The 19,865-nt window shown below is 44.1% G+C and overlaps 1 protein-coding gene across 1 annotated transcript in view; it reads left to right on the top strand.

Annotated features, from left to right (window-relative positions):
- The window catches only part of LOC145402125 (uncharacterized), a 192,097-nt gene that overhangs the window by 147,084 nt on the left and 25,148 nt on the right, over positions 1-19,865 (top strand). The window contains exon 6 of the mRNA XM_080274242.1: positions 14,747-14,883. Coding sequence (XP_080130368.1) covers positions 14,747-14,883 — 137 coding nt within the window. The remainder of the gene's footprint in view (positions 1-14,746; positions 14,884-19,865) is intronic.

The raw sequence follows: 19,865 nt of genomic DNA, 5'->3' as shown, positions 1-19,865 counted from the left end.
CAACTTCATCTGAGCATTTGCCAAAAAAATATGTGTAAAATAATGCAAGGGAGGCAACATTCCTTCTTACTTGCAGGGGAGGTAGTTTATATGTAATGGCAGGGTTGTTAATGATTCTAACAGCTTTATTCTGAATTTTGTCTAGTTGTCTTAATGCAACCTCTCCACAAAAAAAAACTCCGTGACTGCAGTGAAAATCCTGTACTCAGGTCAAACTGAGCGAAAGTTCGCTACATTTACACTGATAACTAATTGTTGTGTAGCGTGGTGTATGTGATACACGGTGTAGGTGTGACAGTTGTAGTGTAACTGTACCTATGTGTAAAACGACACAAAAATTCTTATGACATTACAATTACTCTCTCTGCCTAGCAATCAGTACATGCTACGAAATGTATGCTGTAGCTGAAAAATACGATTGACAGCCTAAGCTTCGTACATTCGAGGTCGCCATTAATTTATTAGGTACATTATTAACCAGGAAACATAGTCGTAAAGGTTCTTAGGGGGGGAGCTCTAACCTGGCATGCACCTCGCTCAACATGCGGCGCAGCCGGCCAGCATGTGAGGGTACAGCACGTTAACAACATCCCATCACCCAGTTTAGGGGGAGCTCTAACCTGGCGTCCACCTTGCTCAACATGCGGCGCAGCTGGCCAGCATGTGAGGGAACAGCACCTTAACAACATCCCATCACCCAGTTTAGGGGGAGCTCTAACCTGGCATCCACCTCGTTCAACATGCGGCGCAGCCGGCCAGCATGTGAGGGAACAGCACCTTAACAAACTCTACATTTACGATTAATGACAGGAAGCTGAGAATCGCTACACAATCTCTGGCAGGTCATGTTTTAACACCCACCGTGGGTGTGAACACTCGTGTGGATATTGTGTGACGTTCCACAAGGTAATTCATACACAGCCTCAGACTGTCTCTGCAGGATTCTCAAACTTCCCCCTTAACTTATGGTATACATGTGTGTACAGGCCCTGGACATACTGTGTCCTGTGGGGCCAACGGGCGAGACGTTTACAATTACTGGTACACTTTTAACTGGGAACCAGGCTGGTCCTTGGATTACTCAGATCTCTGAGGACGCCTATTATGGAACCCAGCATACAACAGTTGCGCGTGTTAGTCAGCAGTTAGCAGGCGAGACATCAGGTCTACACCTACGTTATCACTTCCTTTGATGTATCTCACAACAAGGTTAAACTGCTGTAAATACAGTGTCCAGCGTGTCAACCTTGCATTAGCCGTCTTGGTCGTGCTAAGACTAGTGAGTGGCATATGATCAGTTTCCAGAGTGAATGGTGCCCCAGACAAATAGTAATAATATTTTTTAACACCATCAACCACAACCAAGAATTCCTTCTCAACAGTACTGTAATTCCTCTCGGCGGGTTTTAGCCTACGGCTGTGGTATGCCACTGGGAAGATTCCACCTTCCGATTCCTGCATCAATATGGCACCTACTCCATCTTGTGAAGCATCAGTGCGCAGTATGAAAGGTTTGTTGGAATCAGGCAACTGCAAGATAGGCTCCTTGCACAACATGTTCTTAAGAGCGATAAAAGATCTCTTGCGCTTCTCCCCATTCAATGGTGTTTGGAGCATATTTCCGTAACACCTCGTACAACGGCTGGGCAATGAGAGCAAAGTTGGGGATAGAACTCCTATAATATCCCACTAGGCCAAGGAATGCCCTAACCTGTTTCTTGGTCACGGGTCTCAGGGCTTCTCTAACCTTCCTGATCTTGTCACCCTGACACCTGCAGTGATTGTTGCCAACAATATGTCCAAGGAACTCCACCTCACTGTGAGCAATTTTACACTTGGTAGGCTTCACAGTTATGTTGAAACTCTGGAGTCTACTGAAAACGACTTCCAAGAGTCTGAGGTGCTCCTCCAACGTGGCAGAATGAATGAGAACATCGTCAACGAACATTTCTACTCCTACGATACCATGGAGCACTTGTCTCATGGCACGATTAAATACTGCTGGGGAATTGGTAAGTCCAAATGGTAGGACTTTATACTGGTACAACCCCCTAGGAGTAGCAAAGGCAGTGAACTGACGACTCTCAGGATGAAGGGGAATCTGGAAGAATCCCTTCGCTAGATCGAGCTTCGTGAAATATCGTGACCCTGCCAGCTTAGAGAAGATGGCAATATGGTCACCCATTGGCTCAGCATCCACTTTGGTGATTGCATTTAGCCTCCTATAATCGCCACAAATCCTGACTCCACCATCTTTCTTGCGAACTACTACCATCGGACTACAGTAATGAGATGAGGACTTTTCGATAATGCCTGCAGTCTCCATGTCGGCAATTTCCTCGTCTACTGCGTCCTGTAGTCGCATGGGAATCGGATATGGCTTAACCTTTATGGGAGCATTGCTGGTCAACTCAGTTTTATGACATGCAACCTTTGCAAGTCTAGGTTGGTCTGAGAAGACATCAGCATACTGACAGAGCAGTGACCTTAAGGCATTTTGGTCTCCTACTGCTAAGTCAGGGTTAAGTAGGACATCTCCAACAGTCTCCTCCTGACGGGACTGAGCAGTTAAGGGCTCGTCATCATGGTCATCAGCTGGGATCACCGCGGCTGCCCCGGTTTCTTCCAGTGGCTGGTCACTATCATCAGCTACTCGTAGGCCAGTCTCCTCAGGGTCTGACTCATGATAAGCCTTCAACATGTTAATGTGGAACCTATTGCGAAGATTCCCCATCAGAATTATGTAGTTGAGGTCTGAAATGCGCTCTACTACATCAAATGGACCCTTCCACTGCGCCAACAACTTGTTCTGGGCAGTGGGGAGTAACACCAGGCACTTATCACCAGGACTAAACTTCCGAAGTTTTGCCTTCTTATCATAATAGGCTTTCTGAACTTCGCGCGCCTTGATCAATTCTTCCTTAGCTAACACGCATGTCGACTGGAGGCGGTCACCTAGATCAAGGACGTAGGTGTAGGTGGTCTTGACTTCAGGGTCAGGTTCTTCATCGTCCCACAACTCGCCAAGGACTTGAAGTGGTCCACGGACCGACCTTCCATACACCAGTTCAAAGGGTGAGAATTTCAATGAATGCTGTGGGGCTTCTCGATAAGCCAGTAGAAGAGGAGCAACGAACTGCGGCCATTCCTTTGGCTGTTTGGCAGTCATGCACCTCAACATCTTCTTGAGAGTCCCATTGAACCTCTCACACAACCCGTTACACGTGGGATGATACGGCGTAGTCCATAAGCCTCAGATGGACAGCAACCTGAACGCTTCGTTCATCATTGCTGAAGTGAACTGCGAACCCCGGTCGCTTAAGACCTCCTTAGGGATGCCTACACGACAGAACACTTCAATTAATGCCTCAGCAACAGTGACAGCATCTATATTCTTAAGGGCCACGGCTTCGGGCCACCATGTGCTGAAACCAACAATAGTGAGGATATACTTTGATCCATCACTAGCCCTAGGGGAGATTGGCCCAACTATGTCAACTGCTACTCTCTCGAATGGTCCAGAGATTACAGGCATTGGTTTCAGTGGCGCAGGACGGACACATCCCCGGTCAGTGGTACGCTGACACACATCACAGGAACGTACGAGCCTCGTTATTTCCCGTCCCATTCCTGGCCAGAAAAAGTCAGCATGGATGCGGTCAGAGGTCTTCTTTTGACCCATGTGACTTCCCGTCGCTGAACAATGACCTAATTCAAACACTGCTCGGCGATACTTTGCAGGAACGACAAACTGCAGTCGAACCTCACCCTGGGGTGTCTGTGACTCACGGTACAGCTGTCCTCGCTTACAAAGGAACCTGGCTTGTCCTCCCCGTGAATACTTAATCACTTTACCCTCCAGCTTTTTACGCACTGAGGCAAGTATTGAGTCGGTCTATTGCTCTTGGACAACATCTTGACTACGAATCAGATCTTGCAGCATTGCGACGGTCAACGGAGTGACGCAATTTGGAGCCTTGGCCATGGCTCGTGTTACCGCAGCAGCCGAAGTCTGAGTAGCAACATCTACGGCGCAACTATTTTTGACGCCAGGTATGTTGCCTATAATGAGGTCAAATAAAGGTTCTGGCATGACAACTGCAGCTGTCAGGCCAGTGAAAAATGGAGACGCCACCTGGATACGTGCCTTAGGGAACAATCTCACTGATCCATCAATAAGTCTAACTTGGATCTGTCGACCTGTATACTCATCAGGCCGAACTACACTCTGCTTAACAGAGCAACCTGAGGAACCATTATCCCTCAGAACATTTACAGAAACATCTCCCACAAACCCTGGCTGAACAAGAAAGGCAGTGTTGCTGGTGGAAGGGTCTGAGGAGGTAGCAGCCAGTCATTCATGAGACTATGGAACAACCGATGCAGCAAACGTAGTGCCCTGAGAACTACCGTATTTCGCGGCATGTAAGACGCAGCATTGTGAAAGACGCACCCTAATTCTGGCAGGGCAGTTCTGTGAAAAAAAAGTTTGCCCCAACCAAGACTACAGTAAGGTTTCTTGATAAGAGCCATTACCACACAGATACACACTCACCTTTCAGAATCTATTCATTACTGATCATCAGCCTTTGGTTTCTTTTTTTATATACAAAGAATGGTACAGGAAAAGAAAACAATGCCCCTTCTTGACAAAACGTGACTGATATGAGCCCTTATCACTTAGATACACACACCTTTCAGAACCTATTCAGTACTGCTCATCATCCTTTAGTTTCTTCTTTTATGTACAAAGAATGATACAGGAAAAGAGAAAACAAAACCCCATCTTAACAAAACGTGACTTCAAACCACGAGGCCATCTCAACTTTGTTGATAAAAATGTATCAGTAAACTGATCTAAACACTGTTTTTAATATTTTATGAATTTAAAACCACAAATGAAGTCAATAAACTCTATTCTTTCATTCACTGACGAAAACATAAAATACAATGAATGTTCACATCAGTTCATTTATCCCAAAAGAACCCCGTCATATTCCACACCTGTTAGGGAATTTCCTCACATTGCCTGACTCAAGCACAGTATCAGACGACTACCATCATTAATCATGCACTCTAACTAACCTGTAATTACCTCCACAAATAATATAAAAAGGTAGCACTTGTAAATACACAAATTACAATGTTTTACAACCAAAGTTCAATATAGCAAGGCTGCTTGGGAACAGGATAGACAGCTGTGTTTACTCTCTTCTCTCAGTATCACTCCTTCACTGTCAGCTATGTTTGCCTTGCAGCATCAACAATTAAAAATGTATGCTTCACTGATCATAATTTACTATAAACATTCATTTCAAAACATACTATGGTGAAAACATCCATTGTTACACCTTAGTAACACTGCTGCCTCCCAGTCGCTAGACAGCAGTCTCTACCCCTTCCTCTCAGCATCACTTCCTCACTGTCAGCGATTTTTCCCTTGCAGCATCAACAGTTAAAAATACGTTCTTCACTGATCACAATTTACTAAAAACAGACATTCATCTCAAAACATGTCGAGAATAGTGAAACTATCTCTTAGCAACACTGCTGCATCCCAAGCGCTAGACAACTGGCTCAACCCTCTTCTCCCAGTATCACTCCCTTACTGTCAGCTGTTTTCCTTGCAGCATCAACAATTAAAAATGCATATTTCTCTTACCAGAATTTGCTAAAAACAGACATCCATCTCAAAACATTCGAGTACTGTGAAAACATCCATTTTTGGTCTTAACACTGCTGCCTCCTATTCGCTATGGTACACACACACGCACACATGTACACACCACATGCAACATTCGCTCGCCTCTGAAACATTTACATCAGTCAGTTTTGGAGTACCCAGTGGCTTTATTATATGCCAAAAACATCAAAATGTATTTGGTTGTTCAATATAAATATCATCACTTAAGGACATGAAACATCTCAAACAATTTATTCATCCAAACATCGTCAGTGCAAGACTAAAGGTGTACAGCACCATTGATCCTAAATTTTCCTTGGTTGCATCTGTCATGATCACCTAACACCTATATTCACTTCATATTACTGACATGGTGAAAATTTCACTCGTCTTCAAATCCTGAGAATTCATCACTACTTCCCCCGAGTCCTGAAGCATCACTGGAAGTCATCACCACGTTCATCATCACTGTTTCACTGTCACTCTCATACAGTAAATGGTCCTCAGTACCATCCATTGAATTGCTTATACCACACTTCATACGATTTTAACTTGGCAATCATTTTAACTGAGCACAGGCGATATTCAGACTTGGGGCATTTGATACAGCCCACATTAAACTCCTCAGTACATGTTTCCTGAACTGAATAAAATCATATGGCGAGCATGAATAAACTACCCTATAAAATACATTGCTGGGCTGAAGGGATTATAATAAGCGGATTATCAGTTCCCTAGCCTGACTCTTCCCACTCCTACTTCCTTAACTACACCCACACCAAACTCTCACCTACACCTTAGGATTCTGGTCGTTTCGGCCGTAACGTCCAAAATGGCAAACGATTTTACAACCTAACCTAACCTAACAAATTTGGACGTTATGGCCTAAATGATCCCCATTGCCGATCATGAGAGCTTTGCTTAGGCAGCAGAGATGCAGAGAGTGAACATTGTCAATCATTCTGATCGCTTCGTCTGCTAAGAATACAGCAGAAATGGCGGACGCTGATATGAATGCCCATCAGGCACTGCTATTTCAGATATTGCATCAGTTATGCTACTCAGTGAATTTTATCCTATTTTCATAACAAAATACTGTAATTGGGTGTGCCCTGAGTTGCATAGACATTGCTAAAGTACTTCACTTAGCTGAAAAAGTGAAGCTGTAACTTCGTTAGCTTGCTAGAGTAGGGTGTACGCTAGACACTAAACCGCTAAGTTGCTAAACCGCTAAACCCCTTGACGGTATTGGCCAGTTGAGCTGAAAACAATCCCGTGAATGCTTTGTGTTCTTGAACTTGCATGTTTTAATATCTGCTGCATATATACACTCACAAAATATCACAAAAGTAACTGACCTAATTAGGGTTACTGAATTTCCATACGTGACGAAAGTCTGTTTTGATGACTTGGCAGTTTCACTAGCCAGCATCTCTCCAGCATGATTGCTTTGCTAGTTAGTGAATGGATGGCAAGCAAAGTGGTCATGATTGCCTTTCAGAAGGTTAGCAGACAGTTCACCAGTGAGCACGTTAGCTTGCTAGAGTAGGTGTATGCTAGACACTAAACTGCTAAGTTGCTAAACTGCTAAACCCCTTGACGGTATTGGCCAGTTGAGCTGAAAACAAACCATGAATGCTTTGTGTTTTTGAACTTGCGTGTTTTAATATCTGCTGCATATATACACTCACAAAATGTCACAAAAGTAACTGACCTAATTAGGGTTACTGTATTTCCATACGTGACGAAAGTCTGTTTTGATGACTTGGCAGTTTCACTAGCCAGCATCTCTCCAGTATGATTGTTTTGCTCGTTAGTGAATGGATGGCAAGCAAAGTGGTCATGATTGCCTTTCAGAAGGTTAGCAGACAGTTCACCAGTGATCATGTACGTTAGCTTGCTGGAATAGTGCGGATGCTAAACTGTTAAATTGCTAAACCGCTAAATATCTTCACGATGTTAGCCAGTTGAGCTGTAAACAAACCCGCGAAAGTTTTATGTGTTTCTGATCTCAGGTGTTTCTTTTTAAATCTGCTGCATATACACACTAGTGTATATTATTTTTAAAAATAAAATCAAGTCTGCATACTGTAGAAAACACCTGTGGTTGCTAAGCATTGAGATGATCATCTTTATAAGAGTTTCTTCTCAGTGAAGCCTAACTAACCTGCCTTAGTCTAACGTGCAGGACGCATGGGGATATTTTAAGGTAACTTTGAGACAAAAAAGTGCGTCTTATATGCCGCGAAATACGGTAGGTGTCTGAGGAGTCGTACTCACCATCTGAGGAGGTGGAGCATTGACCACCTGTGGAGGAGAGTTCATGGTCGGAGGTGGACTCGTGAACTGTTGGGAAGTACCTGTACTGGTAGAGATGGCACCACCCTGTGCTTGACGTGGAATGAAGGCTGCGTTTGCCTCCTGCCTCCGATACACTGATTGACCGGACTGAGGGTTACGTGGCTTGTCCTTGTATTGCTGCTGCTGCTGCTTGGGGAACTGCTGCTGGTTGGGGTGCTTGTTGTACTGCTTCCAAGCAGGCTGCTGTGTATTTTGCCCCTGGTCCTTCTGCTGTTTGCTTGGACCTTGGCCATTACTCTGAGAACGGCCTTGGTGCTGGGATTCAGTCTGAGACGGCTTCCCAGACTTGGCAGTATCTTTTCTGCTGTTCCAGGTGTTTTGCTTACGAGTTTGATACCCGTATGCAGTGAAATATGCGTCAGCCTTTTCTACCATTTGGCTTGCATCTTTCACCTGGCAGATCTTAAGCTGTTCTATGAACTCAGCAGGCCACGACCTCTCTAGCTGTGTACGCAGCATAAGGTCAGTTAACCCCTCACGCGTGGAAGGAGTTTCATCTTTCTCCATCCACTCACCTAAGTAAGCAGTGAGACGGTCGAGGAACTGAACAGCTGTCTCCTTGTCTCGGAGACGAGCTCGCATGAACTGAACTTTGGCGTCGTCTACTGTGAGACCATACGCCTTAATGAGTGCAGCTTTCATCATCTCATACGTGAGATTGTCTCCATGAATTCTGTGGAGAATATCGAGGGCAGGGCCCTCAAATAAACTAAGAAATTGGAGCCACTTAGCTGCCTCATCCAGTTGATACATGTCTGCCATGTCCTCAAAACGAGCTATGTACGGCTCGATTCGCTCGCCTTCCTTGTATGAAGGAAGCTTGATGCGTGGGGTCGCCAGGACATGTGCAGGGAGAACGCTCGTGGAGCTTGGACCAACTGCTCCAGATGTGTCTGAAGCCAAGGAATCTCGCTTGAGCTTCAGCATTTCATATTGGTGTTTTTCGCATGCTTCTCGCTCGGCACGTTCTCGTTCTCATCCACCAAGCCTTGCAGCTCCCCTTCATCTTCACTCAACAACACAGTATCATCTGCAAACAACAGTAGAGGGAGTTTCCAGACACTATCCTCTCTCACCAGGGCCACTCCAACATCCACTACCCTACCCTGTACCTCTTTTATTACCCCATCCATGTACAGATTGAACAACCATGGGGACATGACACATCCCTGTTTCAAACCAACTTTCAAAGAGAAAAATTCACTTAGTTCACCGTCTACATGCACTGCAGCCTTCGCACCATCGTACATACTCTTCACAGCATTCAACAACTTCCCATCTACTCCATAAATTCTTAACACTTTACACAATCCTTGTCTATCCACCCTGTCATATGCTTTCTCCAAATCCATGAAAGCCACATACAACTTCTTTCCCTTCTCTAGAAACTTTTCCACTAAAGATCTAAGAATGAATATCTGATCCACACAACCTCTTCCCTTCCTAAAGCCTCCCTGTTCTTCTTCAACTAATTTCTCTGTTCTTTCTCTAACTCTGTCTATAAGTATCCTACCATACACTTTTCCTATTATACTAAGAAGACAAATGCCCGTATGATTACCACACACTTCTTTTTCCCCTTTTCTTTTGTACAAGGGAATAATTATACCTGACTTCTAATCCTCCGGGACTCTACCTTCCTCCCAGGCCAATCTGCACATCTTCCACATCCATTCTACTATTATCTCTCCCCCATGCTTCAGCATTTCACCACACACTCCATCAATTCCTGGGTCTTTCCCCGATTTAACTTTTCATTGCTTCCACAACTTCTATCCTACTGATTTCTTCCTGTCTTCTCACCTCCCTCCTTCTCCCAGCCATTCCCTAGCCACTTATACTCGCATTACTTCCATCCTCTACGTTCAACAATTCCTTAAAGTGTTCTCTTCATCTGCTCACTTTTTCTCCCTTCTCCACTAGTAATCTACCATTTTTATCTTTCACTCCCCTGCTAACTTCACTTCCACCCTGTCTTACTCTTTTCACCTCTCCAGAACATTTTCTTACAATCCCTCCACTTTACACTCAAATTCCTTCCAAATTCTTCATCCACTGTCTTCTTACTCTCTCTTACTAATCTTTTCACCTCTCTCTTTCTTTCTACATATAACTCTCTCTTCTGCCTCTCAACTTCTTCCATGCCCCTATTTCTCATCCATTCATTGCATGCTTTCTTCTTTTGTGCCACAGCCTGTTTCACCTCTTCAGTCCACCACGGTGTTCCTTGCACCCCCCTCCGTCTTCTCTTCCTTCCACACACCACATCACATGCTGCACATATTTCTTCTGTAAATATCTTACACACACCTTCCATGTCTCTCATCTGCTCCAATTCATATTTGCCCAATCGTTCCTCCACTTCTCTCTTATACTCTGCCTTTTTCTCATCCTCTTGTAACCTTTCCACTCTCCTTGCAACTACTCCTTCCTCTCGTCTTTCCCTTCTTCTATTCCTCCATCTTACTTGCATTCTAATTCTGGCCACCACCAAGTAGTGGTTAGAAAGTCCACTCCCCCAACCTCTATACACTCTTGCATCCTTTACACATCTTCGCATCCTTTCATTCACACACGCATAATCAATCATTGCCTTCCTTTCATTCAGTTCACCACCCACCCTTCTCATCACTCGCCATGTATACCTGTGGATCATTTTATGCCTGAAGAGGGTATTGGCCATCATCAACCCCCTCCCAGCACAAATGTCCACTAATGCACCCCCATTTAGGGGAGGCAGTGGCTCAATCGGTAGAGAGGTGGCCTGCAGTCCTGACGGACCCAGGTTCGAATCCTGGCTGGGGCAGGGAACAGTTTAAGGATTTGAATTTCATTAAATCAGGCTTTACTGATCTACCAGAAGACCCGCCGACATGTCGTAAAAATACCCCCACTAATACTAATACACCAGTCCTGCATGAGACAGCCCTAGCATGTATTCAATATGGACGGTGGGTGTTAGCGCCGAAGTGGTGTGTGGTATGTAGGAGGACTGCTGGGCCTTGATAGCAGGCTGTGAAGCCTATGCCCTGAGTCGGACCAAAAAAAAAAAAAAAATCTCATCTATCTCAGCAGGCACACCCCACTCACCAACTGTTCCATCCACCTTCACATTCCCAACTTTACCATTCATATCACCAATCAAAAACACTTTCTCATTCCTTCCAAACTTTTCCATGCACACTTCTACATTTGTCCAGAACTCTTCTCTCACTCTTCTAGCACGATCTTGCGTTGGTGCATACACACACACAATCGCCCACATTTGTATTCCAACTTTCAACTTTACCCACACAATCCTTGACCCAACTGATCCATACTGTCTTATGCTCCTCTTCCATCTTTTACTCACAACTATACATACTCTTTCCTTTGCCCTCTCATTCTCACCTACTCCTGCACATATACCCCATCCATACTCCCATTCTCTCACACTTTCTCCTCTCCATTTTGTTTCATTTATTCCACATACATCAACTTTCGCACCCTCAAGCACCTGGACAATCTCTCTCTCTTTCACCTCATCATTCGCTCCCCTTACATTCCAAGTTCCAATTACCATGTCCTTGGTCGTCATCGTTTGGTCAGTCCTTGTCCGAGGCTTATTGTTTGTTTTTTTAGCTAGTTGTTTTCCAGGGAGGGGCACTAACCCTCCACCAACCCTTTTAGTCGCCTTTTACGACAAGCAGGGATACTGGGGGAGTATTCTTGAAAACCCCCCCTACCCCCAGGGGGACTGCATTCCTTCAGTACCCAATTAGAAATTCCGTCAGGTCCTGGAGCTTTCCTTACATCTTGAGTTTCCAGTAATTTATACACTTTCTGTACCTCCACTTTTATAGCTTTTATCACCAGAACATTTCTAATCACTCCCTCCCCTTCCACAAGCTCCTTTTCTTTAGTGAAAAGTGACTGGAAACGTTTGTTCATTATTTCTGCTTGCATTGCCGCATCCTTAAAGACCTCTCCTTCTACTTTCAGTTTGGTGATTCATTCCTTTTGTTTCAGTTTGCCATTAACAAATCTATAAAACAGTTTGGGTTCATCCTTGCATTTGTCTATTATACCTTTTTCAAAATTCCTTTCTTCTTCTCTACGTATTCTTGTGTATTCATTTCTTGTTCTTTTATATTCTTCCTTTGTTCTGTTGTTACCTCTCTTTCTCCAATTGTTCCACGCCTTATCTCTCTCTTTTTTTGCTATCATACACCTTCTATTAAACCACTCCTTTTTCCTGTTTTCTTTCCCTCTTACTCTTGGTACAAATTTTTCCACTCCCAAATTATAGAGGTCTAGAAAGATATCCCACTTCCTCTGTATCTCTCTTGTTTCTCTGAATTTTCTCCAATCCTCATTTTCAAAAAAGTTTCTCAGTCCTGTAAAATTTGCTTTCCCAAATTTGTATCTTCCCTGTCTATGAAGCTCGTCTCTTGGCTCGACGTTCTCTATTAACATCTGGAACTCAATGACCACATGATCACTTTTTCCTAAAGGACAGAGATATTTCAATGATTCTATTACATCGGGTTCTTTGGTGAACAGTAAATCTAACCTTGCTGGTGTGTCCTCACCTCGAAATCGTGTCTCTTCTTTGACCCATTGTGTCATCACATTATTCATTATTATATTTAATAACATAGTGCCCCACGAATCCTCGCCACCTCCTGAGTACCATTCCTCCCAGTTCACCTATTTACAGTTAGTCACCCACCAAAATTATATTATTGCTTTTTTTAATTATTTTTTGCAAATAGCTAGCCATATCTGACAACATCTCATTGTATTCGTCATCCTTCCATGCTCTCGTCTTTGGGGGATCATACACTACCGCCATATCTCTCTTAACATTCTCTCCAGTTTCTAATTTCATATATATCACTTCAGCCCTGCCTTCTCCCATCTCCACAGTATCTACATTTATGTGTGTGTGTGTGTGTGAGTCAGTGAGTGAGTGCAAGAGAGCGAGAGAATGAGTTTGTGAGAGAATGAGTGAGTGAGATGGGGTGGCGGGTTGGGGGGGGGGTAGTTGGGCAGTTTGGCTTTCTTGTCTCCCTCCCGGTCCCCCTGTCCTTCCCTTCCCCCTGCGCTCCCTCACCCCCACTTGTCTCTCTCCCTGCCCTTCCCAAACCTTGCTTGTAACCCTCCCCATCCCCTCCCTTTCCCCCACCCCTTCTTGTCTCCTTGGTGTCCCCTTGCCCTCCCCTGCCCCCGTGTAGCTTGCTGCTGCCTGCGTGGCAGTTGTCAGTTGCCCTTCCATTGCCTCACTTACCTGCATGTGATGTTTGCTGTCTAATTTTTTAGCAATAGTATTGTTTATCGTGGTAGGTGGTGGTGACATCCACTCACTTGATGTAGTGCTGCCTACTTCTTCCTTAGCCTTTATCATTCTTTTCCTATGTTTGCCCTCCTCTCTTACTACTTCTCCCATCTTTCCTGTCACTTCGTATTGCTTTTCTCTCCTTTACAGGTGGCTTTACATTGAGTGACAAGCCAAATGGTTTCCTGTAAGCCAAGAAACCATTTACAATGCTGGGTGGTAACCATATAACCAAACCATACATGCTCCCTACATGTCAACCAGTGGGTTGGTGGAGGGTTAGTGCCCCTTCCTGTAAAACAAAGAACTCAAAGTCAAATGGCCACCCCTGATGGGATTGTGGCATCTGGCAATAGCTAGATAGATAGTATTGTTTATGTGGATAATAATAATACCAATGATGTTTCTATGTCAGTCTCAGTTGTTTTAGTAAGGTATATGAGAGTTTGGGTTTGGGCCTGCAATACATCTCTGGCTTTTCTTCAGTATCTTGTGGGGAAAATTGTTTCGATATGTATATAAGAAAAAGTCAGGTTTATCAGGGGTATGTCCAGATGTCGCTTTTATCGGACTCACTTTTTTCAGACTGGCTTGGGCACCAATTAGTCCATTATAGTGAGGTTTTACTGTACAAGTGTTGGGAAATAGTAAATGTAATTGGAATTTACAGGATGTCAATTAAGTTAAGATGTCATGCAGAACACCTTTAAATCTTGAATCCAGGTGCTGTCCCTTTGCATTTTCATCTTACTGCTACCAGACAGTTTTATTCAACTTGCTAAAGGCATCTTCTACTGAGTGAGTATATTGAAGCTATAGCTAACAACTCCAGTTTAGAAAAGTTTCCTGAGTAAAATCATCAGATGGCTAGAGGTGTTGTTGTCATTTTTGTTGTTTTGCTATCACAGGCAAACAAGCATCTCTGCAGGAGTGTTCTGTGCAGTGAACCAATGTTCCTGTGTGACTGACAGCACTTGGCCACAGTAAGGTGCAGGGATTAGTATGGTGGTTTGGTTCCTGGGTAGATGCTGTATCTGTGTCTCCATGCAGTTAACAGGGGCACCATGGCAGGCTCCACATCACCCCATTATATAGCCATATGGTTATCACGTAATGTTGTAAATAGTTTTTAAGTTACAGGAATCCATTTACCTTGTCACTCAGTGTAGGCCCTCCTGAAATGGAAAGAAGGGAAATAAACAGTGACAGAAAGATTGGGAGAAATAGGAAGAGAGGAGGACAGACACGGAAAAAGAATGATAGACATAAAAGAAGTAGGCAGCAATACATGAAGTGAAAGGATGATGGGATGGCAAGAATAACCCATCCCAGGGCTCACTGGGTGGAAGATGGACTAACTATATGTGCTAACTTTCTTTTGGCAGCTGAAATGAACTTGTACGTGAAGCCTCAGAATGAGATGATCAACTTCCTGCCGCCAGATCTTCAGCTGAGTGGGTCCAGTGATGCCAAATGGTACTACTATCACATTATCATCGACACAGACTCACCCATATTTCAGGTGACTATTCCTTTTCCATCAGCATACATTCACCCATAATTCAGATGACTCACAGTTTCATCAACACAGATTCCCTCATATTTCACCTGATTTGCAATTTTTCTTCATCAGCACAGATTTCCCAAAATCTCAGGTGATTCACAGTTTCTCTCAATCAGCATAGATTCACTCATACTTTTGGTGACTCTCAGTTTTTCTTGTCTCTGCAGGGAACTGGGAATAAGTCTGTTAATCAGTGTCGTGGCATATATGTCCCAGCTGTATTATTTTCCTAGTTCTTCTCTAGTTCTTCTTGCAAAAAATAGTTATGACATGGCATTCATCATAAGAGTACTATTGAAAATCACCCCTGACCCTCATGCTTGTTGTATTTGAATCAACCAGTCAAGAAGGGGCAAACGCTGTAGGGCACATAGCATCACTCACCTTTCAACTCCACCCACGCAAGTCCCTTTGTGCAACCCTCCAGGCAGCGACTCCTCCTCCTCTAATATCTCCCAACGGGAGTGATCGACCTGCTCCAGCCTTACGTGGCCTTCCCCTTGGCCTCCTCCATCATGGGTTAACTCATTCAGAGGTCACCCTGTGAGCAGGATAAGTCTCAGAAGAACAGGCCATGTGCCCATGTAGCTGGAGTTGGCATTGGCATATTATGTGGTAAATAGGCCTCGATTCAGTCTCACAGAATAGTTGCTCGTTACATATCCGGTTGTACCAGTGTTATCCCATGATCCTGCGAAGACAGTACCAAAGGAGTCAATTTCCCACGTCAAGTCACTGCTCGATGTCCATATCTCACAGCCATAAAGTTAAGCAGGGAGCACCACTCCTTATTGAAGATGCAAACTTTCGTCTTCTTCACAAATAATGACAGCACCAAATACCCAAAATGAGTGAATCCATGACCCCGTAGACCAGACCCATGCAATGAGAGATCTCGCTGTCTGATCTACCGTTGTTATGGACTACACTACCAAGATAACTGAATCTTTCCAAGACTTCTGTATCCTCACCACATGCTTGGACAGGTTGAATTGCTTCATCTAACAAGCCACCAAATGCCTGGACCTTGGTCTTGGCCCAAGAGACCTATAATTTCAGTGGCTTCTCATTCTTGTGAAATTCCTCAAGGGCACCTAGTAGTCTCTCCAGGAACTCTACTAGGATAACTGCATCATCAGACAAGTCAAGGTCATTAACCCTGGAATTGCCAGTTGATACTACCACAGTGACTTTAACTCAATGCCCAGTCCAGTACCAAATCCATACATATTGAAAAGTGTGGGGGCAAGGACACATCCCTGTCTTACACCAGAACTGACTGGAAAGAAGTTGGACGTTCCCCACTAACACTTGACAGCACTCTCAGTGTTTGAGTACAAGCCAGCAATCAGTCAGATTATCTGTGCAGGGACCCCACAGAATCGCAGGACTTCCCATAGTACCTCCTTATTTACTGAGTCAAACGCATTCTTGAGATTGACATAGACTGCTGGCAGTCCATGTCGAAACTCAAGGCAGCATTCCACAAGAGCTCAACGAGCTAGGTTACAGTCAACAGCAGACTTGTTGGGCGTAAATCCAGATTGCCAAGGCCTCAGGAACTTTAGTAAATGGTCCTGCATACACATCAGGAGAATGTGAGTAAGAACTTTGCCTGGCACAGTGAGCACTGTAATACCACGGTAGTTACTACAGTCATGCTTGTCCCCTTTTCGTTTCCAGATGGGGGTGATACTGGTCTGCCAAACAGATTTTGTGACTGCATATAACCCCTTGATCATGGCTTGGCCACCAGCTTTGATCAGTTCTGGGATGACATAAACACCAGCTGCTCCACCACTTTTCAACCTAGCCATTGCCATCTTGATTTTATCTAGAGAAGACATGGCTTCATCACTTGGTGCGACATCAGTCAGTGGTTGTACACCATCTGACAGTAGCTCTCCACTGGGAGGTTCAGCCATATACAGCTGCTCAAAGTACTCAGCCCAGCGACCTCTATACTCACTTGCCCCCAACACGAGCCTTGCCCCAAAGAGAGTCAACTGGGAGGTGGGTCTGGAGTGGAGCTTCTTCAGGGCTAGGTAGGCAGGTTGAAGGTCATTTGCATGAAAACGGCCTTCCACATCCTCAGTGATTTCCCTGACATAACTCTCTTTGTCCCTTCTTGGTGAAACTCATGTCCATCGTGACAGAAGTCTGTGCTGTTCCCGATCCCCAGCCGGTCTGGCTGCACGACTGTCTTCAGTTGTGGTCAGCATCCCCTGCAAGATGAATCCTTTCCTTGATCTTGAGCAGTCTCTAGTACACTTGTCAGTTGTTGCCAGCGTATCACACTTAAAGGTATCCCATCATTCAACAGGATCCTCAACAGTACTGAGCACTTTAAACCAATTTGAGACTGCCACTGCATACTCATATGCACACTCCTCATCCCTGAGTTTCTCAAGATGGAACCCTTTTTCGGGTGGCATTGTTAGAATCTATCAGTTTTGAGGTGGTTTGGCCACGTGGAGAGGATGGTGAGAGACTAACGAGGAGAAAGTATGTGAGTGGGGTGGAGGGAGGGGGAGGCGGAGGATGAGATGGAGGGATGGAGTGTAGAGGTATATGAGAGAGGGGGTGTGAGCTGGAAACAGGGCAGTGAAATGGCGGGGAACAGGCCTACATTGAGGCGATATGTTTGTGGCCACCCCTTACGGGATTAGATAGATAAATAGATAATCAGTTTTGATTTGTAGCCTTTGAGTAACAACAAGTTTGTGATCTGTAACAAAGAACTCTGCACTCCTGAAAACCCTGCGATTCTGAAGGATTCTCCAACAAGTACCAACAAGAATGTGATCAATCTCCTTAGTAAACCCCCCGATATTGGGATACCAAGTCCAGCGGTGAAGATTTGGCCATTAGAATCAGGATCCAGCAATTATTAACTTAGAGGATTTTGCAAAATCCAGAAGGTAAGAACAACTGGAATTCCTGGTTCCAGAGCCAAGGTACCTACACAGTCCCTGAAGCCATCCCTGTCAGTGCCAGTAACCACATTAAAGTTGCCCCAGACTAGTAGTGTATCCCATGAGGGACACTGTTCCATGACAGAGTCGAGTTTGGTGTAGAATAGCTCTTTCTCTTCAGGGTCACTTATCTCAGTTGAAACATACACTGCAGTAAGAGAGATGAAGCCCAAGTAGTGCTTCAATCTCGCCAGCAATATGCGCACATCAACCATAGTAACCCTGTTGACACAAGAGACAAAGTGGGAAGCAGTTGTCACAGCAACACCCCTAAGATGGCCACCATCATCACAGCCAGACCAGTAGTATGTGTAACCATCATTACTGATCTCACCATGCCCGGGTTGCCTCACTTCAGAGAGTGCAGCAATGCTGACCCCCAATTGTCCCAACTCTCATGACATCAAAGGCCATCAACCATCCTTTGAAAGGCTTAGAACATTCCAAGCCCCCACCCGCAGTGCCTTCTAAACGTTAAACTCGCACTTGGAGCTTTGGGCTCAAACGTCCCCTGCACCACCACAACACGAATCAAAGGTAGGGTTTGGGCTACGGAGGCGCGCGTGCCCCCCCCCCCCCCCCCCATCATCTCTGAATTTTCTCCAATCTGCATTTTCGAAAAATTTTCTCAATCCTGTAAAGTTTGCTTTCCCAAAGTTGTATCTTCCCTGCCTATAAAGCTCGTCTCTTGGCTCCACGTTCCCTTTTATCATCTGGAACACAATGACCACATAATCACATTTTCCAATAGGACAGATATTTCAAGGATTCTGTTACATCGGGTTCTTTGGTAAACACTAAGTCTAGTCTTGCTGGTGTGTCCCCACCTCGGAACTGTGTCTCTTCTTTGACCCAATGCATAATCACATTGTTCATTGATATATTTAATAATATAGTGCCCCACGAATCTTCGGTGCCTCCTGAGTCCCACTCCTCCTAGTTCACTTCTTTACAATTGAAGTCGCCCATTAAAATTATATTGTTGCTTTTCTCAGTCATTTTCCATAAATAACTAGCCATGTCTGGCAACATTTCCTGGTATTCATCATCACTCCATGCTCTTGTCTTAGGGGGAACATACACTACTGCCAAATCTCCCTTGCTATTCTCTCCAGTTTCAAATTTCATATTTATCACTCGACCCTGCTTTCTCCCAATTCCACAATATCTACATTTATGTTGTTCTTCACTGCTATCATCACTCCTCCCATTTTTTCTTTTCTGTCTCTTCTCCACAGTTTGTATTTACCATCTCCCATATGAACATCAATATTTTTTCTTAATTTGGTCTCTACAAAGCACATAACATCAGGTTCATGTACCCTTAAAAAATCGTTGATTTCTAACCTTGCCGATATTAAACCATCAACATTAGTATATGCCACCTTCCTATTATTTTTGATGTTTTTTATACCCTCTTTACTCCTTCTCTCTGCTGGTACCACTTCCTTAATTTCTGATCCATGACACTCCAATAAAACACTGTCTTCTCTTACTCTGTTCTCTGTTCGTTTTTTACTTTTGCTTCCATTACTAAGTCCTTTATTTTAGCTTTTTCTTCCTCATTTGCATCTTTCCATATCCAAACATTTTTTATCCCTTCCTTGTTTGATAATTTCCATGTTCTACTGATAATTTTGTTTACTGTTGCCTGAGACTTAAACTTTACCTTCAATGGCCTTGCCCCTCCTCCTTCGTACTTTCCTAACCTAAACACCTCTTCAGTCTCTTCTTGAGCTTCGTTGTTTTCCTCCATAATTATTGATATTATTCTTTTAACTTTACTCAGTTCTTCTCTTTCTGATCTTATTGTCATACGTTTTTCTTTAACTCCTGAAATTATTACACATTTTTTCATATCTGCTACATCTCTAACTAAAGATTCTCTACTTCTCAGCACCCTAACCACTTCCCTCTGCACCTTTTCCTTGCTTTGTTGTTATATAATCTCTTTCAAATTTACAT

The sequence above is a fragment of the Coenobita brevimanus genome, chromosome 57 (genome assembly GCF_032717465.1).
Source record: "Coenobita brevimanus isolate Jiangsu-jjx chromosome 57, ASM3271746v2, whole genome shotgun sequence".
Lineage (NCBI taxonomy): Eukaryota > Metazoa > Arthropoda > Malacostraca > Decapoda > Coenobitidae > Coenobita > Coenobita brevimanus.
The sequence above is the reverse complement of the archived record's forward strand: the minus strand, read 5'-3'. Positions and strand labels throughout refer to the sequence as shown.